Source organism: Ammospiza nelsoni, chromosome 11 (assembly GCF_027579445.1).
Source record: "Ammospiza nelsoni isolate bAmmNel1 chromosome 11, bAmmNel1.pri, whole genome shotgun sequence".
Taxonomy (NCBI): Eukaryota; Metazoa; Chordata; class Aves; order Passeriformes; family Passerellidae; genus Ammospiza; species Ammospiza nelsoni.
Genome location: NC_080643.1, coordinates 11,782,797 through 11,803,744, shown reverse-complemented (window position 1 = coordinate 11,803,744; position 20,948 = coordinate 11,782,797). Strand labels below are relative to the sequence as shown.

General features: G+C 64.1%; 1 protein-coding gene across 1 annotated transcript in view; it reads left to right on the top strand.

Moving 5' to 3' along the window:
- Positions 1-314: 314 nt before the first annotated feature.
- The window catches only part of COL7A1 (collagen type VII alpha 1 chain), a 29,185-nt gene continuing 8,551 nt past the window's right edge, over positions 315-20,948 (top strand). Inside the window, exons 1-89 of the mRNA XM_059480353.1 lie at positions 315-396; positions 504-684; positions 767-926; positions 1,020-1,113; positions 1,197-1,355; positions 1,558-1,721; positions 1,820-1,949; positions 2,034-2,156; positions 2,711-2,860; positions 3,552-3,671; positions 3,789-3,935; positions 4,103-4,219; positions 4,294-4,443; positions 4,692-4,820; positions 4,905-5,051; positions 5,215-5,340; positions 5,410-5,553; positions 5,635-5,760; positions 5,834-5,980; positions 6,060-6,188; positions 6,267-6,413; positions 6,581-6,700; positions 6,785-6,931; positions 7,007-7,143; positions 7,227-7,353; positions 7,431-7,574; positions 7,645-7,802; positions 7,901-7,936; positions 8,078-8,104; positions 8,220-8,264; positions 8,468-8,560; positions 8,907-8,978; positions 9,268-9,303; positions 9,378-9,431; positions 9,625-9,693; positions 9,778-9,891; positions 10,190-10,216; positions 10,360-10,413; positions 10,525-10,587; positions 10,709-10,768; positions 10,915-10,950; positions 11,076-11,120; positions 11,275-11,310; positions 11,420-11,464; positions 11,571-11,606; positions 11,686-11,712; positions 11,813-11,842; positions 12,016-12,087; positions 12,185-12,244; positions 12,341-12,376; positions 12,514-12,594; positions 12,719-12,754; positions 13,293-13,337; positions 13,426-13,497; positions 13,631-13,675; positions 13,782-13,808; positions 13,885-13,926; positions 14,523-14,603; positions 14,756-14,791; positions 14,887-14,922; positions 15,008-15,088; positions 15,319-15,354; positions 15,529-15,600; positions 15,799-15,843; positions 16,027-16,062; positions 16,207-16,242; positions 16,334-16,438; positions 16,587-16,622; positions 16,792-16,827; positions 16,996-17,043; positions 17,162-17,197; positions 17,440-17,571; positions 17,707-17,916; positions 18,009-18,044; positions 18,205-18,249; positions 18,418-18,489; positions 18,611-18,655; positions 18,797-18,859; positions 18,946-18,990; positions 19,169-19,204; positions 19,482-19,517; positions 19,702-19,746; positions 19,957-19,989; positions 20,147-20,209; positions 20,296-20,331; positions 20,420-20,500; positions 20,588-20,656; positions 20,739-20,774; positions 20,869-20,910. Of these exons, the coding sequence (XP_059336336.1) occupies positions 315-396; positions 504-684; positions 767-926; positions 1,020-1,113; positions 1,197-1,355; positions 1,558-1,721; positions 1,820-1,949; positions 2,034-2,156; positions 2,711-2,860; positions 3,552-3,671; positions 3,789-3,935; positions 4,103-4,219; positions 4,294-4,443; positions 4,692-4,820; positions 4,905-5,051; positions 5,215-5,340; positions 5,410-5,553; positions 5,635-5,760; positions 5,834-5,980; positions 6,060-6,188; positions 6,267-6,413; positions 6,581-6,700; positions 6,785-6,931; positions 7,007-7,143; positions 7,227-7,353; positions 7,431-7,574; positions 7,645-7,802; positions 7,901-7,936; positions 8,078-8,104; positions 8,220-8,264; positions 8,468-8,560; positions 8,907-8,978; positions 9,268-9,303; positions 9,378-9,431; positions 9,625-9,693; positions 9,778-9,891; positions 10,190-10,216; positions 10,360-10,413; positions 10,525-10,587; positions 10,709-10,768; positions 10,915-10,950; positions 11,076-11,120; positions 11,275-11,310; positions 11,420-11,464; positions 11,571-11,606; positions 11,686-11,712; positions 11,813-11,842; positions 12,016-12,087; positions 12,185-12,244; positions 12,341-12,376; positions 12,514-12,594; positions 12,719-12,754; positions 13,293-13,337; positions 13,426-13,497; positions 13,631-13,675; positions 13,782-13,808; positions 13,885-13,926; positions 14,523-14,603; positions 14,756-14,791; positions 14,887-14,922; positions 15,008-15,088; positions 15,319-15,354; positions 15,529-15,600; positions 15,799-15,843; positions 16,027-16,062; positions 16,207-16,242; positions 16,334-16,438; positions 16,587-16,622; positions 16,792-16,827; positions 16,996-17,043; positions 17,162-17,197; positions 17,440-17,571; positions 17,707-17,916; positions 18,009-18,044; positions 18,205-18,249; positions 18,418-18,489; positions 18,611-18,655; positions 18,797-18,859; positions 18,946-18,990; positions 19,169-19,204; positions 19,482-19,517; positions 19,702-19,746; positions 19,957-19,989; positions 20,147-20,209; positions 20,296-20,331; positions 20,420-20,500; positions 20,588-20,656; positions 20,739-20,774; positions 20,869-20,910 (7,071 nt within the window). The remainder of the gene's footprint in view (positions 397-503; positions 685-766; positions 927-1,019; positions 1,114-1,196; positions 1,356-1,557; positions 1,722-1,819; positions 1,950-2,033; positions 2,157-2,710; positions 2,861-3,551; positions 3,672-3,788; positions 3,936-4,102; positions 4,220-4,293; positions 4,444-4,691; positions 4,821-4,904; positions 5,052-5,214; positions 5,341-5,409; positions 5,554-5,634; positions 5,761-5,833; positions 5,981-6,059; positions 6,189-6,266; positions 6,414-6,580; positions 6,701-6,784; positions 6,932-7,006; positions 7,144-7,226; positions 7,354-7,430; positions 7,575-7,644; positions 7,803-7,900; positions 7,937-8,077; positions 8,105-8,219; positions 8,265-8,467; positions 8,561-8,906; positions 8,979-9,267; positions 9,304-9,377; positions 9,432-9,624; positions 9,694-9,777; positions 9,892-10,189; positions 10,217-10,359; positions 10,414-10,524; positions 10,588-10,708; positions 10,769-10,914; positions 10,951-11,075; positions 11,121-11,274; positions 11,311-11,419; positions 11,465-11,570; positions 11,607-11,685; positions 11,713-11,812; positions 11,843-12,015; positions 12,088-12,184; positions 12,245-12,340; positions 12,377-12,513; positions 12,595-12,718; positions 12,755-13,292; positions 13,338-13,425; positions 13,498-13,630; positions 13,676-13,781; positions 13,809-13,884; positions 13,927-14,522; positions 14,604-14,755; positions 14,792-14,886; positions 14,923-15,007; positions 15,089-15,318; positions 15,355-15,528; positions 15,601-15,798; positions 15,844-16,026; positions 16,063-16,206; positions 16,243-16,333; positions 16,439-16,586; positions 16,623-16,791; positions 16,828-16,995; positions 17,044-17,161; positions 17,198-17,439; positions 17,572-17,706; positions 17,917-18,008; positions 18,045-18,204; positions 18,250-18,417; positions 18,490-18,610; positions 18,656-18,796; positions 18,860-18,945; positions 18,991-19,168; positions 19,205-19,481; positions 19,518-19,701; positions 19,747-19,956; positions 19,990-20,146; positions 20,210-20,295; positions 20,332-20,419; positions 20,501-20,587; positions 20,657-20,738; positions 20,775-20,868; positions 20,911-20,948) is intronic.

Here is a 20,948-nt window from a genome sequence, read left to right as displayed (position 1 = left end):
GGGCGCTGATGCCCATGCCGTGCCGTGGGGCAGGGGAAGGGGTGGCAGAGGCAGATCCCGGGCTGTAGCCGGGCCGGGGCTCTCTGTATTCCCCCTACCAGCTGTTCACGGGCCGGCTCCCGCCGCCTGTCCCGGCCCGGAGCGGGGCTCTCTCCGCGCCCTGAGGTGCCCGGGGTGGCACTGGCACCCTGCCCGCCCAGCGCTGCCAGGCGTTCTGGCACGGGCGCTACTGGGAACCTCCCGAACTGCTGTCCCCAAGGCTTGGGGCTGTTGTGGGACCGTGGTGGCAGCATCCTGTCCTGCAGGCTCCCACGATGAGCAGCCAACTCCTGCTCCTGGCTGTGCTCCCGGCGCTCCTGCGTCCTCCAGCTGCCATGGCACAGAAGAGGAGCCAAGGTAGGGCTGAGCACTGGGTCTGCACGGTGGGTGGGACAGTAAGAGGGCTTCAGCACCAATGTGCCACAGTGCCAGTCTGTGCCCTGAGTGCTGTCACTGCTCTGCAGCAGTGTGTGAGGATGTGCTGGAGGCTGACATCGCCTTCCTGGTGGATGGCTCATCCAGCATCGGAAGGAACAACTTCCGAGCTGTCCGCACCTTCATGGAGGAGCTGGTGGGGCCCTTTGTGCAGGTGGTGGGTGAGAAGGCAGTGCGCTTTGCCACGGCACAGTACAGTGATGACCCACGGTGAGCCCAAGGCAGGGGGCATGGGTGGGGTGCAGGGTGGCAGGGCTGGGTGACAGTGACAGTGTCCCCCTGCACTCCCCAGGGTGGAGTTCTCATTCTCCCAGCACACTGATGGCACAAGTGTCCGGAGGGCCATCCAGCAGCTGAGCTACAAGGGTGGCAACACTCGCACAGGCGCTGGCTTCCGCTACATTGCTGACAACTTCTTTGGCCCCACGCAGCGCCGGCCTGGGGTCCCCCAGGTACGTGCAGAGCAGTGACCCTGGCAACATGGGGAGAAGTGTCAGGCCCATGGACCCCATGCTGGATCCCACAGCCCTTTCCTGGCCCTGCAGATCTGCATTCTCATCACGGATGGCAAGTCCCAAGATGATGCTGAGGGTCCAGCAGCAAAGCTGAAGAGCCAGGGCATCAAGGTCTTCGCTGTGGGTGAGTGAGGATTCTGCAGCACATGAAAGAGTCTTCTGCTTGGTTCAGGTTCCCCCCTCACTCATCATCTCCCTGTGTCCCAGGTATTAAGAACGCTGACCGCAAGGAGCTGGTCCGTGTGGCCTCGATGCCTACTGACGCCTTCTTCTTCTACGTCGGTGATTTCAAGCTGCTGGACACGCTGGTGCCACTGATAACACGGAGGGTGTGCACCACTGCTGGGGGCACCCTGCGCCTGCTGGGTATGGGCCCCCATCCTTCTCCCTGAGGGGCACAGGGGCTGACAGTGCTGGGTGCCAGACTGTGCACCTTTAGCATCCATCCCACCCCCAAAATGACCTCCTGACCATCCCATCCCATTGGGCACACATCTGTGCTGCCACAGCAAGATCTCCTCATTGCTTCATGCACTGTGGAGCCAACAGCCCCTGTGCTACCCCACAGATGGGCCAAGCCACACTGGCCCCTCCAACCTGGAGATCCCAGAGCGGGGCCTGGACCATCTGCAGGTCCGCTGGAGAGCAGCCAGTGGCCCCATCACCGGCTACCGGGTGCAGTACGTGCCACTGACGGGGCTAGGGCAGCCTGTCCTGGCAGAGAGGCAGGAGGTGAGTGTCCCCAGCTGACTGCTCAGAGCTCCTGGGGGTTCCTGGTGGCTCCACGTGTGGCCTGGGGCAGATGGGGGGGTGACGTTGTTCCTGCCCAGGTGAGCGTGGGGCCACGGGAGACAAACGCTGTGCTGCGGGGACTGCGTGTTGGGACAGAGTACCTGGTCACTGTCACCGCCCAGTACGCCAACAGCATCGGCGAGTCCGTGTCCGGCCGAGCACGGACCCGTGAGTGTCCATGGCTGCAGGGATGGGTGAGTGCAGGCATGGGGCTGGGGACTTATCACTTATCCCTGCTTCTGTGTGCTCCAGAAAGCCGTGCTGGCTCCGTGCTGGATTTTCGCGTGGTGGAGGCTGGACCCACCTTTCTGCGGCTGGCCTGGCAGCCTGGCCCCGAGTCCCCCCGGGGCTACAGCCTCAGCTACACTGTGCAAGGTGAGGGCATGGGCCCTGTGAGGGCAGTGCTGCCTGGGCTCCCTGCCTTTGTGCAGCCCCTGGGCAGAGGGATGCAGGGATGAGTGTGAATGCAGGGATGCCTGCCCAGAGTGCTGTGGGTGTGTATCCACCCACCCTCACACGGCAGCCGGCACGCGTGCGCTGGGCGTGGGGCGCGTGCTGTGCAGAGCTGTGCAGGCAGCCTGTATATTCCTGCACCCCGAGGCTTCATGTGCAAGGTTCAGGGTGTGTGCTTGGGCGTGCACAATGGCTGGGGGCCTGGTGTGTGCCCTCATGGCTGCTGCACATGGGGAGCAGGCAGCAGACCCCCGTTCCAGCCAGGGACGGGGCTGGAGCCACACACCTGGCAGCCTCACCCTGGCCTTGGGCGCTCCAGGGGGTGCCCCTGCCCTGGCCCACGTCCCAGCCTCTTCCCAGTGCTCCCCACCCCTGGCACTGACTGGCATCCTCAGGGCAGGGTGCAGGCCCACAGACACCCCTTCCCTGCTGGGCCTGGTGTGTGCTATTTCCCTGTGCCCCCCACACCCCTCCAGGAGCACCTCAAAGAGAGGAGAAGAGCCTGACGGCCAGTGCACAGTCAGCCACACTCAGCAACCTTCAGCCCAACACTGAGTACGTGGTGATGCTCCAGCCCCACTATGCACAGCAGCCTGCTGCCCCTGCCACCCTCACCGCCCGGACACGTAAGTGCTGTGCCAACCCCTGGGCCCAGCCAGGGCTAGGAATGGGTTTCCAGCACAGGGATGCCCCCGTCCCATCACTGTGCCTCATTGGGATGGGGCTGCCTGGCCTGTTGCTGCCTGTGGGGGTGGGATGGGGACACAGGTGAGCATGGCTACAAGGCGATGCTCTGGGCCCCAGAAGTTGCTCCCAGGGCAGGATGCAGCACTGTGTGCTTCCAATTTCCTTTGCAGCCTTCTGGGAGTGTTTCCACCAGAGCTTTCTTCCCATGATGTAAAAAATGTTGAGTGAAAAAATGCAGGGTTTGAGTACAGTGCTCTGTGGGAGGAAAGTGTGGTTTCCACCAGGGCAGAGGCTGTTGGAAAGCATCTCCGGGTAGGAGTGGGGCTGAGGCCCCAGGGCAGCACCTTTGCAAGCATCCGATTTTGGCAAACCATTTCCTTCAGCTGCCCCAGACAGTCTTAACCCACAGAAAGTATTTAAGGCATTAAGAGGAAGACATTTAAGCTCCATTTTGCACAGTTTGATGCTTTGAAGGAGCTGCCTGAGCACGGGCTGCACGAAGTGACCTCAGTGTGGTTGGCATTGGTGAGCAGGGCAAGGGGGCTTCCTGGAGACAGTGGTCTGCAGGTGAAGGTGCTTCCTGCTGCCCCATTCCCTTGGGGGAGATGGACAATTACCTCACTCCCACAGGGCACCTGGTGGGCGTGCAGCACTTGACAGTGCACAACGTGTCAGCACAGAGCATGCTGCTGGCCTGGCAGCCTGTCAGCGGCGCCACCGGCTACCGCCTCTCCTGGGCAACCCGCACAGGTACGTGCCTCTCCCACAGCTTGTGCCCCTTCTGCTGGTCCCTGAGGAAGGACAGGAGGGAGCTGGTGGCACCTGCTGCCTGACATCCCCAAGGCACTGCTGCACTGGCTCCCACAGGGCAGGACAGGCACAGGGTGGATCTGGATGCTGGGCAGATGTCACACGCATTGGTGGGGCTGCAGCCCAACACTGACTATGTGGTGACGGTGGCCCCACTCTTCCGGCAGCTGGAGGGGCCCGCAGCCACTGTGCGGCAGAGGACAGGTAGGTGTTGGGTACAGGTGATGCCATCCTGCTGCTGTGCATGGGAGGGGGCAGGGAGCAGCCCTCATAGCCCCTATCCTTGCCATGTGTGGGGACCAGGGACATGGGCTGGGTGGCTGGCAGCAGGGTGGCACAAGGTAGCCTGACCCACGGGGTCCCTCTTGCAGAGGCAGGTACAGACCAGACGCTGCAGACCAACATCCTGGGCCCCACATCCATCCAAGTGCTCTGGACCAGTACCCGTGATGCTCGTGGCTACCGTCTGGAGTGGAAGAGAGCCACAGGTAGTCTCAGCGTGCCTGTTGCCCCTGTGGGCCCTCCATGCCAGCAGCTGGCTGTGATCCTTCCCTTCCTGCAGGACCAGAGCCCCCCAGAACAGTGTCTCTCCCCAGCAGCACCAATACTTACCAGCTGACGGGGCTGAAGCCGGGCACTGAGTACCGCATCACCCTCTACACGCTCTATGATGGTGGGGAGGTGGCCACCCCTGTCACCACCTTTCAGACAGGTCAGTGCTGCTGTGGGTCCCCTGAGCTGTCCCCCAGCATTCCAAGCCTTTGGCATGGAGGGATGTGCCAATGAGCATTGCTCAGGCTGAGGACTGCCTTGGCCATGAGAACCCCAGCTGTGTGGTCACAGCCCAGGATGAGTATGGGGGTTGTGCTGAGTATGGGGGCTGTGCTGAGTGTGGGGGCTGTGCTGAGTATGGGGGTTGTGCTGTCCAGGCTGTGCCCCTCCAGCTGTGCCCCCTCACAGGCGTGGAGGCACCCGTGGGTGCTGTGTCAGACCTGCGGCTCGTGGAGGAGTCGGGCAGGAGGGCACGGCTGAGCTGGACCGCTGTCCCCGGTGCCACCGAGTACAAAGTGGTGCTGCGCAACACCCAGGGTGAGTCTATGGGCAGGGCCAGGGTGGCACCAGGGGTATCCTGACAGCTGGCACCGAGCCACTGCACTGCCCTCCCCCTGGCAGATGGCACGGAGAGGACGAGGCGCGTCCCAGGCAGCCAGACGGGGCTGGAGCTCGGTGACCTGCAGGAGGGTGTCCCGTACCTGGTGCGTGTCTCGGCACTGGCAGGCGGCCGGGAGGGCAGTGCTGCCACGCTCACCGTCCGCCTCAGTAAGTCCACGGCAGGGTTTGGTGCCAGGAGTTCTGGTACTGCATGTTACCACTCTGGCATGCAGCTGTCTCTATCTCCCTGCAACCCCTTGGGATGGCAGCTTGGCTGTGGGGTTCCTTTGGACTCCCCAGGGTGATGCTGTGGTGTTATGGGGTGGTGCAGAGTACCCAGAGGTGGGCAGCATCTCGGATCTGCGAGTGATGGAGGCCGGTCCCAGCCAGCTGCGGGTCACCTGGCGAGGGCTGCCGGGTGCTGGGGGCTACCTGCTGACGTGGCAAGGCAGTGACGGTGAGTGTATGGACCATGGGGTGCTGGGGCAGTACTGCTGGAGCCCTTCCTATCCCAGCCATCTTTCAGGTGTGAAGAAATCCCGCTTCCTCCCTGCTGACCCCACCATCTTCACCATCGATGGGCTGCACACCAGCGTTGTCTATACCATCAGTGTCTCAGCCATTGTGGATGGCCGTGAGGGCAGCCCTGTCACTGCCACGGGACGGATAGGTGAGGTAACCCCTGCCTGACAGTGCTGTCTGGTGCCATCGGCTGTGACCCGGGGTGACAGTGGTCCTCTTGGTGTCACAGTGCCAGAGCAGGTGGGGAAGGTGACGCAGCTGGAGGTGCAGGCATCCAGGAGCAATGTTGCCCGTGTCACTTGGGTCGGTGTGCCGGGAGCCACTGCCTACCGTGTGGTGTGGAGCCGCAGGGACGGTACTGTGGGACAGGGATGGGGGTGGGCTGTGAGGGCAGCAGGGTGGGGGCCTGATGCCACAGTCCTTGGCAGGGGGTTCGGAGAACAGCCGGCGAGTTCCTGGCCACACCAACTCCTTTGACATCCCCAACCTGGAGGGAGGCGTCTCCTACACCGTGAAGGTGACGGCACTCATTGGCAACCGGGAAGGCAACCCCGTCTCCATTGTGGTCACCACCCGTGAGTGCTGGGGCAGGGGCATCACCCCAGGGTGGCACTGGGCACACCTGTCCCTGATGCCTGCCCCTCTGCCCCGCAGCCGAGGCAGTGCCCCCACGCCCCGTCAGCGGCTTCCAGGTGACCGAGGCCTCAGAGCACCGCCTGCGCCTGGCCTGGCTGCCAGTGCCTGGCAGCACCGGGTACCGCCTGTTCTGGCGCCTGGCTGAAGGTAAGCACAGCTGGCTGGAGCCCTTGCATCTCTGCCAGCCCCCACCCGCACCCACTCACCCCTCTCTGCCCCTGCCAGGGGGGCCCCAGCAGAGCCAGCAGCTCCCAGCCACCTCCAGCTCTTATACCCTGTCGGGACTGGAAGTGGGCCGGCACTACCACATCAGCATCACCAGCCTGGCTGGCGGCCGGGAGAGCGAGCCAGCCACCATCACTGCCATCACCAGTAAGGGACTGACTGTCTGGCTGGGGCAAAGGCAGCATGAGCCCCCTGACACACGGCTTGAGCCCAGAGGGGCACCCAGGGACGGACTGTCCCAGCATTGGGCTGGGGAGGGAGCACATTGGGGGCTGCCCCATGAAGCTGGGACACCCTTTGCTTTCCCTTGGTAGCTGCCCCGAGCCGCATCACCAGCCTGCGGGTGACGGAGGTGCAGAGGGATTCGGTGACTCTCACCTGGACCCCGGTGCCCGGTGCCTCTGGCTATATCCTCTCCTGGAGCCCTCCCGCAGGTGAGACGAGTGGGTGGCCCCAGGATGGTGGGCGGCATCCCCGCAGGGGCCTGCTGATCCCTCTGACTGTGCCCTGGGCGGCAGCTGGTGGGGAGAGGGCGCGGACGCTGCCCAGCACTGCCAGCTCCCAGCAGGTCCCCGGGCTGCGCCTGGGCCAGCGCTACACCTTCACCCTGCGGCCGCTCCTGGGGAGCGCTCCGGGAGCCGAGGCGTCCGTCAGCGAGCGCACAGGTACTGGGGGAACCTGCAGGGTGGGCTGGGCTTGTCTGCACCCTGGTGGTGGCTTCATCCCTTCCCATCCCGCAGTCTGCAGGGATGCCCTCGGTGACGTTGTCTTTCTGGTACACGGCACCCGCAACAGCTCCTCTGGAGCCAGCGCTGTGCGCACCCTCCTCTCCAACACCGTGTCAGCCCTGGGGCGCCTGGGCCCCGAGGGCACACAGGTAGGCTGCTGCCATAGCACTGGGGGCATGGCGGGGGGCTGTGGGTGGCCCCTGGTGCCCACTGCTCCCCTGCACCCTTGCAGGTGGCCCTGGCCACGTACAGCTACCGCAGCCTGCCCTGGCTGCTCCTCAACCGCTCCAGTGACCTGCCCACCGTGCTGGAGCAGATCCGCACCATGCGCTACGAGGAGCCCAGTGGCAACAACATTGGTGAGGGGCGGCTCTAGGAGCTGGGGCAGTGTTTCTGGGATCCTGCTGACTGTCCCTTCTTCCTTCTCCCTGTCTAGGGGCAGCCATGACCTTTGCCAGGACGTACCTGCTGAGTCCTGGCGCAGGGCGCCGTGCCGGGGTTCCAGCAGTGCTGGTGGTTGTGGCTGACAGCCCTTCGGGGGATGATGCCATCACTGTGGCCAGGGATGTCAAGGCTGGGGGTGAGGATTAATAGGGTCTCATCAGAGTGTGCAGGGATTTCTGAGGGTGCTGAGGGTGCTCTCTGCTCAGGGGTGCAGGTGCTGGCAGTGGGCATGGAGGGGGCAGACCGGGAGCAGCTCCGGCGCATGGTCACCAGTGAGGACCCGCGGTACCTCTACCATGGCAGAGACCTGGCAGAGCTGGAGGGAGAGCTCGCCGATGACCTCTGCACCATCATCTCCACCAGGGTAAGGGCCAGAGTAGCCTGGGGGTGTGAAGGGGGAGCAGCCCATGTAAGCTCTGATCCCTGGGTTCACACAGGCTTGTCTTTTCTTTCCAGCCAGAGCCAAAGCCAAAGCCCTGCACTATGAAGTGCCCCAAGGTGAGCTTCTCAGGGCTGTGCCATGCTGTGCCACAGGTGCTCAGCATGCGTCACCGACCCCTAGCTGCTGACAGCAGAAGCCCACTGGGGAGTTAAGCACAGGAGTGCCAGCCCCTAACCCCTTCCCTCTGTCCCTTGCAGGGCGAGAAGGGAGAGCGCGGTGAGGCTGTGAGTGCTTTGGGGACACCCTGCCACCAGCTGGTGGCTTTGGGAGGTTTGCATGTCCCAAACCAGGCTAACATCAGCTCACAGGGGATGCTCACTACTGCCCTTGTCTCTGCAGGGACTGCAAGGACGTATGGGACCACCAGGTCTCCCTGGGCAGCCGGTAATAACCTGATGGAGGGGGGCACAAGAGGGGCAGCTCCCTGGAGAGGGCAGTGCCATGGTCCCCATGTCCTAATGTTCCTTTGTCCTGTCAGTGGGTGGGTGTGGGTCTAGGACCTGTCTAGCCCTTGCTACAGGGGTGGACTGGCAACACCTCTTGACCACCACCTGCCACCCAGCCTGTCCTCTCCCCTGTGTCTTCAGGGTCGCCATGGGCTTCCCGGCTCTCCAGGACCACCAGGGCCACCAGGTCCACCAGGAGAGAGTGCTGAGGGTCCGGGCAGGAAGGGGGACAGGGTGAGTACCTCTGGCCCTCACCTAGGCATCCCAGGATCTTTGGACAGTGACCTGGCTCCATGGGGCCTCTCACTGCCCCTTGTCCCTTTGGTCTCCACACCTACGCTGGAGGAGAACCCCTGGTGAAGAACCCCAGCCCCACACTGCACCCTCACACCCCAGCCCAGCCCCACACTGCACCCTCACATCCCAGCTGAGCACATGGGGAAAGGCACCCTGGAATCCAGCCCTGCCTTGGGGCTGCCCTGAGCTCCCAGGGCTGGGGCCAGCACTGCCTGGGGCACTGAAGGAGTCTGGCAGTGCTGGGGTACACCAGATGCTGGCATGATGCTCCTCTGTCCTGCAGGGATTTCCTGGAGCTGATGGGGCACCAGGAAGCCCTGGACGCCCTGGGAATCCTGGATCACCTGGGCAGCCAGTGAGTAAGGGTGTCCCCTGGCTTTGCTGCTGCACAATGGGCTCTCCATTGCCCTGCCTGCTCCCTGAGCCAGCCCCTGCTTCCCTGCTCCCTGTGCTGGGGGAGGCTCAGCAGCTGGCAGGGGCACTGCTGGCTCCTGTGGGTGTATCCCTGGCAAAGTGTGCTGTCCAGCCTTGCTTTGGCTGGCCATGCCATGCCATGCCATGCCGTGCCACCCCATTCCATCTCATCCCATCCTCACTCCCTGGCTAGCAGGGATGTGTTCACCTCCTGAGCTGTTGTTTTCTAGGGCATCCAGGGCATCCCTGGTCCTCGAGGGGATCCTGTGAGTATGGCCCCAACCCTCCCCACCCCTCCTCACACCCAACGTCCCCCCTCATTCCCATCTTTCCTTCCCAGGGGACACGTGGGCCCACGGGACTGCCTGGCCCAAAGGGGGAGAAAGGTGACCCGGTAGGTGAAGGGCAGAGGCTGCCCCACGGGGGTCCCTGGGGAGCTCTGGAGACCCTGGTGGGCACAGCTTGATGCCTGGCATCTCCTGGCCCCAGGGCCTCCCCTTCTCCCCGCCAGACCCCTGGCACTGTGGCCACAGCAGGGCACATGTGGCACACGTGGTCACTGATTTTTCCTCCCTGTCCTGGTGCAGGGAGAGCCCAGGGTGCTCACGGATGGAGGGCAGGGGCTGCCAGGCCAGAGAGGGGAGCCAGGTGTGCCGGTAGGTGTGGGGATACGGGTGTGAAGGGGTCTCTGCCAGCACCCCAGCCCACACCTGAGCTGATGGAGCCCCTCTGTCCTGCAGGGCAGCCCTGGCCCACCTGGGATCCCTGGCCCACGGGGGCCTCTTGGTGACCCAGGCCCCCCTGGTCCCCTCGGACCCATGGGGCTACCAGGACCTCCTGGGGAGTTTGTGAAGGTAAATCCCCCAGTGCTGCATGGGGGAGTCTGGGGATGTGTGGGCAGAGGGATGGGGAGCAGGCAGCTGCTTGGAGCTGCTCCCTGTGGGCTCCTGCTGGCCCTGCCTGTGGGCTGTGCCTGCACAAGATGCTCGTGCCTGAGCTGATGCTGGCACAGGGCAGCGTGGGGAGAGGCACATGGCATGCACATATCCTAATGCCACTGATGATGGCTCTACCCAGCATGTTCCTCTCCTATTCAAGGAGGGCATGGGAACAGCCCAGAACTGCCCTAATTTGCTTTTTTCACCCTTGCAGGGAGAGAAGGGTGACCGAGGGGAAAGGGTGAGTGGCCGTGCATTTCCCTGACTCCTCTACCCTACTGGATGGAGGCCCTTGGGTGTCCAAGGGCACTGCAGCCCCTCGGGGTGCTGGGGAGGACTGAGCCCTCAGGGCAAGCACACAGGAGCTGACCCTTCTGTCTGCAGGGCCCCCCTGGATTCGTGGATGGGGCAGTACCTCGAGGGGACCCTGGAGCCCCAGTGAGTTGAGCCCCCAGGCCCACGGGGCTGGCAGAGGGGATCAGGGCTGCACTGGCTGTGTGTGCCCAGGGCTGAGTCTCATCCCAGTGGCTGAGATTGTCTCTCTTGCAGGGGCTCCCTGGGGACCCTGGGCCTCGGGGACCTGCTGGGCCCCCTGGGCTGAAGGGAGAGAAGGTGAGAAGGTGGCAGGGATGGTCCCCACTGGGGCTGGACCTCTCACCACTCTGAGTGAGGATTCCCATCTAATGGGCATCCCTGTGTCATGAGCATGGCTCTCACCTTTCCACACCCCCAGGGTGATGGCACAGAAGGTTTCCCAGGATCACCCGGCCGCCCCGGGGACCCAGGAGACAGGGTGAGTGTCCTGGGAGAAGGAAAGGCAGGCAGGAGCTGCCCATGCCAGGAGCCAGGCCCGAGGGCACACTGAGCCCTCCTGCGTTGGGCAGCCAGGGCATTGCCTTGTCACACCAGAGGTGACAATGTCTCCATTCTCCTCTGCAGGGTCCTCGGGGGCCGCCGGGGGAGCAGGGCAGGAAGGTGAGCAGTGCAGGGACCCAAGGATGCTCCTGCCATGCCTTGGCAGGGAGAAGGGGGTTCTGGTTCTGTGCCAGGATGTCCCCACAGCTCCTCCTGCCCCTGACCCTTTGTTCCTCCTGTACCAGGGAGACCGTGGGGCGCCAGGCGAGCTGGGAGAGACGGGTGAGAAGGTGAGAGGTGCCCAGGCAGGGTCCTGGTGTCCCTGGGACCTGCTGGTGGCAGTGCCTGGGCATGGCTGTCACAGGGCTGACTCGTGAAGAGCTCTGGGGCAGTGTGATGCAGAGGGAGGAAGGCTCCCTGAACCCTCCTCTCTTTGCTCTGCAGGGAGACCGTGGTGTGCCAGGCCCACAGGGTGAGAAGGTAGGTGCACCTGGGGCATGGTGGAGTGATGCCCACTCTGCCCTGAAGCAGCCACACTGGCAGGGGGTGGCAGGATGCCCCACACCTTCCTCTTCCTCCTCTCGTGCAGGGTGAGATGGGAGCCCCCGGGCACCCGGGGCCATCAGGCAGAGAGGTGAGTCAGGGTGGTGGCTGTGCTGCTGTGGAGCCAGGGGCTGCCATGCCCTGGGTGCACATTCCCAGGCACTGCCAGCCCCCTGAGGTCTCTGATCTCACCACAGGGAGCTCCAGGACCGAGTGGCCCCCGGGGGGAGAAGGTAAGGGCAGGGGGGGGTCCCGATGGGGTGGCAGGGGTCTGTGGGAAAGGGGCTGGCAGTGACACCTGTCTCTCTGCAGGGTGACCCAGGACCACCTGGCAGGCCAGTAAGTGATGCTGCCCAGCAGCTCCTGCTCTGCCTGCCCCAGCCCCAGCACAGGGAGCCATGGGCAGTGCCCAGCATGGTCTCCTCTGCTTCCCCTGCAGGCTCCCAGCGTGGCTGGTGTTGGAGAGAAGGTAACCCTGGCCCAGCTGTGCCCTCCACCCTCTGGACATGGCTGTGGGCATGGCTGTGGGCATGGCTGGGGACAGGGATTGCACAGCTGGGCTCATCCTGGTCCTAAGCCTGGTGCATAGCTGCCTTGGGAGGGGAAATGGGTGGTTTGGGGTGCTGATTTTGTCTGCTCCAGGGTGACAGAGGTTTCCCAGGACCAGAAGGACCTCCTGGCCCCAAGGGTGACACAGGAGATAAAGGTGCCCGTGTGAGTACTGCCTTGAGGATAGGAACCACATGGCACAGCCCTGCCCAGCCTCATGGTGCCTGTGCTGTTTCTCCATGCTGTGTCCTTCCATGTTTAGGGTCCCCCTGGCCTGAGCATCCCTGGGCCAGCTGGCCCCAAAGGCGAGCAGGGCGATCGGGTGAGTCTGGGGGCACCCTGGGGACCCGTCCCCTGGCCAGGGACCACGGAGCTGCCCCTCCCCAAGTGACACCTGCTCTTCCTCTCCAACCACCAGGGCATCGTTGGCCTCACAGGCAGGAGTGGCCCAAAGGTGATGTCGCTGCCCTTCCATTCGTCTGTCCGTCCATCTGTCTGTCTGGCTCTAGAGGGGCTGTCCCTGCGGGCTGTGCCACTTCTCTCTCCAGCTGCCCAGCCTCTGGCCTGACTGTTGTCCCTTCCCCTGCCTAGGGTGACCCAGGAGAGCCGGGGGAGAAGGGGGAGCCGGGCCGAGCGGGCGCCCCGGGGCAGCCGGGGCTGCGCGGCAAGGAGGTAGTGTGGGACACGGGGCTCTGGGCACTGTGGCCCTGAGCACAGCGGGGCTGCCAGGGAGCAGGGGGATGCTGCTGACTTGTGCTCTTCTCTCCTGGCCGGTGCCCACTGATTTGTGCCTCAGGGAGAGCGAGGGGAGAAAGGTGACGAAGGCACCCCGGTGAGTGAGGGTCCCCAGGACCACTGCCCCTGTTCCCACTGCCCCTGTTCCCCCTGCCCCTGTTCCCCCTGCCCCTGTTCCCCCTGCCCCTGTTCCCACTGCCCCTGTTCCCCCTGCCCCTGTTCCCCCTGCCCCTGTTCCCCCTGCCCCTGTTCCCACTGCCCCTGTTCCCACTGCCCCTGTTCCCCCTGCCCCTGTTCCCCCTGCCCCTGTTACCACTGCCCCTGTTCCCTCTGCCCCTGTTCCCCCTGCCCCTGTTCCCTCTGCCCCCCCTGTTCCCACTGACCTGGTTCCCTCTGCCCCTGTTCTCTCTGCCCCTGTTCCCACTGCCCCTGTTCCCTCTGCCCCTATTCCTACTGCTCCTGTTCCTACTGCCCCTGTTCTCTCTGCCCCTGTTCCCCCTGCCCCTCTTCCCTCTGCCCCTGTTCCCCCTGCCCCTCTTCCCTCTGCCCCTCTTCCCTCTGCCCCTCTTCCCTCTGCCCCTGTTACCACTGCCCCTGTTACCACTGCCCCCCACTGACCCCCTTTTTCCCCACAGGGAGAAGCAGGCCTGCCTGGCAAGCCTGGAGACAGGGGTCCCCGGGTGAGTGCAGGGCTGCTGGGCACCCTGGGCAGGACAGAGCCTCACGGCCTCTCCTGCTAATGCACATCCTCCCTTTGCCCCCACCCAGGGCCTCCCTGGCTACCGTGGCCCCCCTGGGGAGAAGGGTGACCTGGGGGACCCAGGACCTGAAGGCAGGAATGTGAGTAGCCCCTTGTGTGTGCCCAGTGCTCCATGGACACCCACCACCCCTCACAGATCACTGCCCCACAGGACCCGCACCCCACGGGTTCCCCCCTTCCCTCCCCCTCTGACTCCATCCCTCTTTCCTGCAGGGCAGCCCTGGAGCACCAGGGAGCAAGGGTGACCGTGGGGACCCAGTGAGTGATGGCAGGGCCACACGTGGCCCCCCACCCCAGAGCCAGCTGTGCCCTCCCCAGGGCTGTGCCAACTCCCCTTAACCTGCTTCCTTTGCCCTTCTTTCAGGGACCTCCGGGACCCCCAGGACGAGCTGTAAGTTCTGCCTCCCTGTTCTCCCTGCCCCTGGGCTGGTGTCCAGCCCCATCCACAGCTCCTCTCTGCCCCACAGGTCGATGTTGGGCCCGGAGGAGTGGGGATAAAGGGTGAGAAGGTAATGACTGAGTGCTTGGGATGCTGGGGTGGGATACCCCTGCTGTCCTCTGGGCTCTGCCTGCCCACTGGGACCCATCAAGCCCTCCCTGGCCAAAACAGCCACAAGCAGCTGATGTGCCCCACGACTGAGAAGCACATCAGGGCACAGGGGCTGACACTCATGCCTGTGATGGAGGAGGCCCTGTAGGGCTGAGGTTTCCAAAGGAGCTGGTGTGCTCCTGGCTCCCCATCCCCATAGGGGTCCCATGGCAGCACCCAACTCTGTGGGAATTCTGCTTTTACAATTTACAACCCAGCTGAGGCTCAGGACAATTTTGGCCACAGGTTGTGCCCTGTGCAGGGTGGCACTGTGTCCCCAGCTGTGGCTCTGTGGCTCAGCAGTGCTGCTCGGTGCCTTTTTCTGCAGCCACTCCCTGACCCCCACTGCCCAGCAGGTGCTGCATTGAGCACATCCACCTCTTTTTCCACCTGTGCCTCTTATTTTGAGAGCATTCCTCTCACCCCAGTCCTTAACCACACAGCACCAGCCCTGTGCACTCTGGTACAGGCTTGGTACAGCACAGTGCCTCTGACCACTGTGCCCTTCCCTGGCAGGGGGACCCTGGGGACCCAGGCGAGGACGGTGCCAAGGGTGCCCGGGGTGATGCTGGCTCCCCTGGTGTGCCTGGAGAGAGGGTAGGTGCTGGGTGCTGGGGCTGCTGTGGGGGGCACTGGGCAGCATCAGGGGTGATGTTCTGCAGAGCTGGGTGTCCTGGTGTGCAGGCACTGCCTGCTGAGCAGCCAGGATCCCTCCATGCCCCACTGCTGAGGGTGTCTCTTTCTTGCAGGGTGTGGAGGGTCCCCGTGGTCCCCCTGGCACACGGGTGAGTGTGCCCTTTCCCATGGCGTCTGAATGGGGACCCTGCCCTGTGCAGCTCCTGGTAATGGGGGATGATGCTCACTTCTCTTTGGCCTGTAGGGTGACCCTGGGGACCGAGGCCTGCCAGGAGAGAAGGTGAGAGGGCTAGGGGCTGAGGGTTGTCCTACAGCACTCCCATCCTACCCCAGAGCTCCAACCACCCTTCCCTGCTCTCCCACAGGGGGACCGTGGCCCGCCAGGGCTGGATGGCCGCAATGGGCTGGAAGGCAAACCTGGGCCCCCAGGGCCTGCTGGGCTGAGGGTGAGTGTGGGCCAGCCTGGGGGGAGCTCTGTGCCTGGGTGGGAGCTGGGGGACAGAGGGATGATGGGCTGGGAAGCTCTGTGCCTGGGTGGGAGCTGGGGGACAGAGGGGTGATGGGCTGGGAGGAGCTGTCCCCATGGACACCCCCTGCTCCAGGCTGGGGATGCTCTGCAGGGGGAGCCTGTGGCAGGGTAGCAATGTCCCTGTCCTCACCTCCTCCTTGTCTGCAGGGGGACCCGGGTAAGCAGGGAGATCCTGGCCGGGATGTAAGTACCTCTGGAGAGGGAGGGTTTGGGCTGTGTTCCTGCTGGGGCCATCAGGCTTGCAAGGGACCAGTGTCCTGCCCCATGCTTCTCCCCTGTCCCAGCAGAGTGCCACTGCCAGTGACACTCCCTGCTTCCAGGGCTGCCCTGTGCTCCCACCATCTCCTTTCCCCACAGGGGCTGCCTGGGCTGCGTGGGGAGCAGGGACCCCCTGGCCCCGTGGGTCCCCTGGGGCCACCTGGCGTGCCTGTGAGTACCACCAGCTGCACCCTAGGGACACATCCTGCCCCATGCCCTCTGTGGGTCACAGCTGGATCCATCTGGCAGGGCTCCCCCTGTTCCCAGCTCCCCCTTCCCTGCACCTTGAGGCTCCAGTGGGGCCCAGGCACCCCTGGCTGGGGTGGGAGAGCCTGGGGGGCTCCCTCACTGCCTTTCTTTTCCTGCCAGGGCAAACCCGGTGAGGATGGCAAGCCTGGCCTGAATGGCAAGAATGTGAGTAGGGGAAGCGGGGCTTGACTCTGGGGCTCTCCCAGGATGCTGAGGGATAGTGATCCCAGTACAGCATAAGGCAAGGGGAGCATGTGGCAAAGAACACCCATGCTCTGAGCCATCCTCGGGTTTGTACCCATGTTGAGAGAGTTCAGTGGGGCACTGACAGGCAGCCTTTGTTCCCAGGGAGAAGATGGGACACCAGGAGAGGATGGGAGGAAGGTAAGGAGGTGATCCATGGGTGGCTCCTGTGTGGTCCCCATGTGATCCCCACAAGCCTGGTGGCTCCACCCCACCCAGACCAGGAGCACCATCCTGGGGCAGTGCATGGGCTCCATCCCTCCAGCTGCTTTCTCTCCTGCTTAGGGAGACAAAGGTGATGCAGGACTGCCTGGGAGAGAGGTGAGTACTCCCCAGGGAGGAGTGTGTGATGGGGTGCTGGGTGCCTGGCCCCTCAGGCACAGACCCTGGGGTGACGCTGCTCTCTCGGCAGGGCCGCAGCGGTGCCAAGGGCGAGCAGGGGGACAGAGGTGTGCCAGGCCCCCTCGGCCCCCCAGGCCTCCCCGGTGTCCCAGGGCAGGTTGGCCCCCCAGGCCAGGTGTGTAGCTCTCTCTCCACCCCATGGTGCCCCTCAGCACCAGACCCTGGAGTCCAGACTGCTCTGGACCCCCATCCATGGCTGCCTCAGGGCACTGCCCTGTGTCCATGGGAGCTGGCTGCTATTGTGTCCCCTCCATGTCTTCTAGGGCTCCCCAGGCCTCCGTGGGGTTCCTGGACCAAAGGTAAGTGTGCTCCTGCCCCCAAGGCAAAGGTCTGGGGGGGAACCACATCCCAAAGGGAATAAGTCCCTGGCAAGAGTCCCCATCCCCAAGATAACAGGGGTGGACCCTGGTGCTGCAGCTGGTGCTGGGCAGCCTGACTGCTCCCCTTGATCCCTTTGCTGTGTTTCAGGGGGACCCAGGGGAGCCTGGACTGCAAGGGGAGCCGGTGAGTACCCAGCACTGAGCCTGACAGGCTACAAGCACCCCAGTCACAGCCACAGCCCCTGGCAGGCAGCAAAGTGTTAACTCTGAAACCTTCCAAGGGAGAGCACTGCTCACTCCGCCTGCTGCACCTCTGTAAATTCCCTCATTCCGTCTTTTCCACCAAACCTAGGGGCGACCTGGCAACCCTGGAGCTCGTGGAGACCCTGGCACTACAGTGGTGAGTCCCTACCCAGACCTGCTGTGCTGGGGCAGCAGCCTCAGCCCTGGGGGACAGAGAACCATCCACAACCTCTGTGGTGGGAACCTACTTTGTTTTAAATGTCTTTTTATTGCAGAACATTGAACGTAGCCTGGAAGCACTTGGCATCAAGGTATGTATTTCCTCACTGTCAGGCTGGGGCTTTTTCCTGCCACATGGCAGCAGGAGGAGGCCATGGGAGGTGCTGGGGGATCTGAGCAATTTAGGACGGGTTGGCAGGACTGTGGGGTGCTGCTGCAGCTGGTTCCACTTATGCTCTCTCCTCCTTCCCCATGTTGATGGGGCAGCATCATGGGCTGGGGCTGAGGATGGTGGTCAGCAAGGGCTGATGGCACCTGTCTTCTTCCCTCCCAGGTTTCATCCCTGAAGGAGCTCACAGGTGCCTATGATGGCAGCTCAGACTCGTTTCCGCCGGCGATCGAGCGGCTGCGGGGCCAGAAGGGCTCTCGGGGGGATCCAGGAGAGAGGGGGCCCCCGGGCCGAGAGGTGAGTGGAGCCAGGCTGGATGCCAGGCCCAGCACTCTGCCTCACTCCTGCTTTCTGGGCTGGCTGGGGGTTCATGGGGAGGGCTCACAGCCCTGCCTCAGGGCTGGCTCTGGCAGCGCAGCTTTTGTCTTGCAGGGCTCCTTAGGCTTTCCTGGCGAGCGAGGACCCAAAGGTGACAAGGGAGACCCAGGTACCCCCGGCCCCCAGGGCCCCATGGGCCGGGCCGTGGGTGAGCGGGGGCCCGAGGGCCCGCCTGGGCAGCCAGGGGAGCCTGGCAAGCCAGGCATTCCTGGGGTGCCGGGCCGGGCTGGGGAGCTGGGGGAATCCGGGAGGTCCGGCGAGAAGGTGAGTGTGTGTGGAGGTGCGGGGTGAGTCTGGGGGACCTGCTCTGGGGGCCTGGGGACAGCCCCGTGACAGCCACCACGGTGTTTGCACAGGGTGACCGCGGCGAGAAGGGCGACCGAGGGGAGCAGGTGAGCTGGGACATGGTGCCCTCCATCCCCTCTGGTGCTGTGCTCCTCTTGAGGGGATGCAGGGCTCCCTGTGCCCATTTCCATACCTTCCTGGCCATGCCAGGACTGCTCTGCTCTCCCATTCCCTTTGACACTCACCCTGCTTCTCTGCCCTTCTCAGGGAAGGGATGGCTTGCCCGGACCCCCGGGGCCCCCAGGGCCCAAGGTAGGTGATGGCTGCTGCTGGAGACCATTGTCAAGGTGCCAGCCTGCCCCTCTGGGGATGGATGGCCGCATCCAGTCCCTTGGCTCAGGGGCCTGGGGAGGGCTTTGCCCCTGAGGGATCCTTCCTGAGGTGCCCTGGGTGCTGGCCCTGACTGTGCCCTGCCCACAGGTGGACGTGGTGGAGGGCAGCCTGATGGGCCTCCCGGGGGAGCGTGGCCCCATCGGACCCAAAGGAGCCAAGGTGTGTGGCTGTTCTGAAAGGAGAAGGCAGCTGAGATAACCAAGCTGGGGCAGCATCATGGGCTGGGGCTGAGGATGGTGGTCAGCAAGGGCTGATGGCATCTGTATTCTTCCCCTCACAGGGTGAGCCTGGAGCTGAGGGCGAGCGGGGACCCAAAGGAGACAAGGTCTGAGGTTATAAGTCTCCCCTGTCAAAAGGGAGCAAGGCCCTGGATGAGGGCACTGCTGGGCACAGCCCTCAGCAGGCCCTGGGAGGCCATGGGAAGGTCCCTGCCTGTCCTGTGACGCCGTGCCTGTCCCCACTGCAGGGTGAAGGTGGCTTGAGGGGTGACCGAGGGGAGCCTGGCGAGAAGGGCAGGGACGGCAGCCCGGTGAGTGCCACACAACTCCCCTGCCTGGCACTGCCCCCAGACCTGCCTGGCACTGACCCCATCCCTGTCTCCATCCTTTGCTCCAGGGCCTCCCGGGTGAACGAGGGCTGGCAGGCCCTGAGGGGAAGCCGGTGAGTGGAGATATGGTGGAGAGATGCAGGCTGGGACTGGGGGAGCTCCTGTGGTGTCACACCAGCCAGCACCAGCACCAGCAGGAGTGTTTCTGCCTCATTCACCTCTGGGGCAGGCAAGGCTGTGTGCAGGTGTGGGTTTCCCCTTGCCCACTGACTGTCATGTGGTTCTTTGCAGGGCGTGCCAGGCTTCCCTGGCGTGCTGGGACGCCCGGTAGGTGTCTGTGTGTCTCCCAGGTCCCTGTGTCCCACCATCTCAGCGCACAGCTGGGGGCTCCTTGCTGTGAATGCTTGGTGAAACCGTGGGGGTCACCCTGCTGCTGGGCTGGGTCCTTGGCCCCCTGCATGTTAGCAGGACCTGTCCAGGCTTGTGTTACTTGGTGCTTACAAGAGCTGCTGGCACTGCCTGGGTCTCCTCTCCCTGGGGACACCGCCTGCTCCCACTGGGGAAAACCCACGTCTGCAGTGATCCCATTTCTTCCTCCCTCCAGGGCAATCAGGGAGAGCCAGGACCCCCAGGACCTCCGGTAAGGAGCCACCTTGCACCATGTGTCATGTCACTGTCGTGCAAGGGTGGTGTCAGCCAGGGTGGGCATTCCCCAGGGAGCAGAGGTGGGGTGGCACTGCTGGGGCTGAGTGGTCCTGCTGCCCCCTCCCTGCTCTGTGCCACCAGCAAGCGCCACCCCAATAATGTCCCCTTGTCCCCTGCAGGGCAGCATTGGCCCCCCAGGGACCCCGGGCCCAGCTGGTGCCAAGGTAAGGCAGCAGCACTGCCACTCCAGCCTGGCAGAGGGAAAGGGTGCCTTGCCAGATTGGGGGCTGGAGGGAGGACCACATTTCAGGAAGTTTTGTGCTGGGGGTGGGACATTTGGCTGGACCCCTGCTGGATCCAGCTATGAAGATGTGCCTGTGACCAAGTAACTGGGTGCTTGGGGTGGTCAGGCTGATGCAATGTGTTCTTCCCAGGGTGACCCAGGGGAACCTGGCTCCAGCATCCGTGTGAGTACTCATACCCTCCCTGCCTGTACCCACCTGGCTGCCCAAATCCATCCAGCCTTCCCAAATCAGCCAGTCCCACCCCAACACATCTTCCCATGGGGGCAGCCGAGGTCCTGGCTGTTCCATCCCCTCTCTGATGTGGCTGTTTCCATTGCAGGGCTTGCCTGGCCCCCAGGGCAACATGGGCCTGCCAGGACCCCTTGGCCCCCCTGGCCCAGGGGTAGGTATTTGCAGCACCCCAAAACCACCCCTTGGCTGCTCCTGGTGCTGGGATGCTGCCTGATCTCTGCTCATGTCTCCTTGCAGGGCCCACCGGGTGTCCCTGGGCTGCCGGGACAAGTGGTGAGTGTGTGACCCCCACACCTGGCTACCATCAGTGAGGGTGCCTGGGGCTGCCTGCACAGCCCAGCCTCACTGTCACTGCCTGCAGGGGGAGAGTGGGAAGCCAGGAGTGCCGGGCAGGGACGGTGTGCCAGGGAAGGACGGCGAGGCAGGAATGCCTGGGAAGATGGTACGGACGTGCCCACCCTGCCCCATCCCCACTCAGCTCAGCCTGGCTTTCTGCAGCCAAGGCTGAGGGCTGTGCCACTTGTGCCAGGGCTTACCAGGACCTTCAGGGCCTGCTGGTCCCAAGGGAGAGCCAGGGGATGCTGGAGCCCCGGGGCAGGTGAGTGCAGAGCTGCCTTGGCCAGGATGAGGGGAGCATCCCCAGGCAGCCCTGCTCACCTGCCCACTATCCTCTGCCCCAGGCCATCACCGGCCCCCCTGGAGCCAAGGGAGAGAAGGTAAGGACCAGGCTGGGAGGGCTGGGCTGGGAGGGGTGTGCTGGGCCCTGGCACCCGCAGTGGGCACAGCTGAGCACCCATGTGTGCCCTGCAGGGAGAGCCGGCGCTGCTGGAGGGTGTGCTGCTGGGAGAGCCCGTGAGTCACCCACACACCCTGACACTGCCCTCATCTCC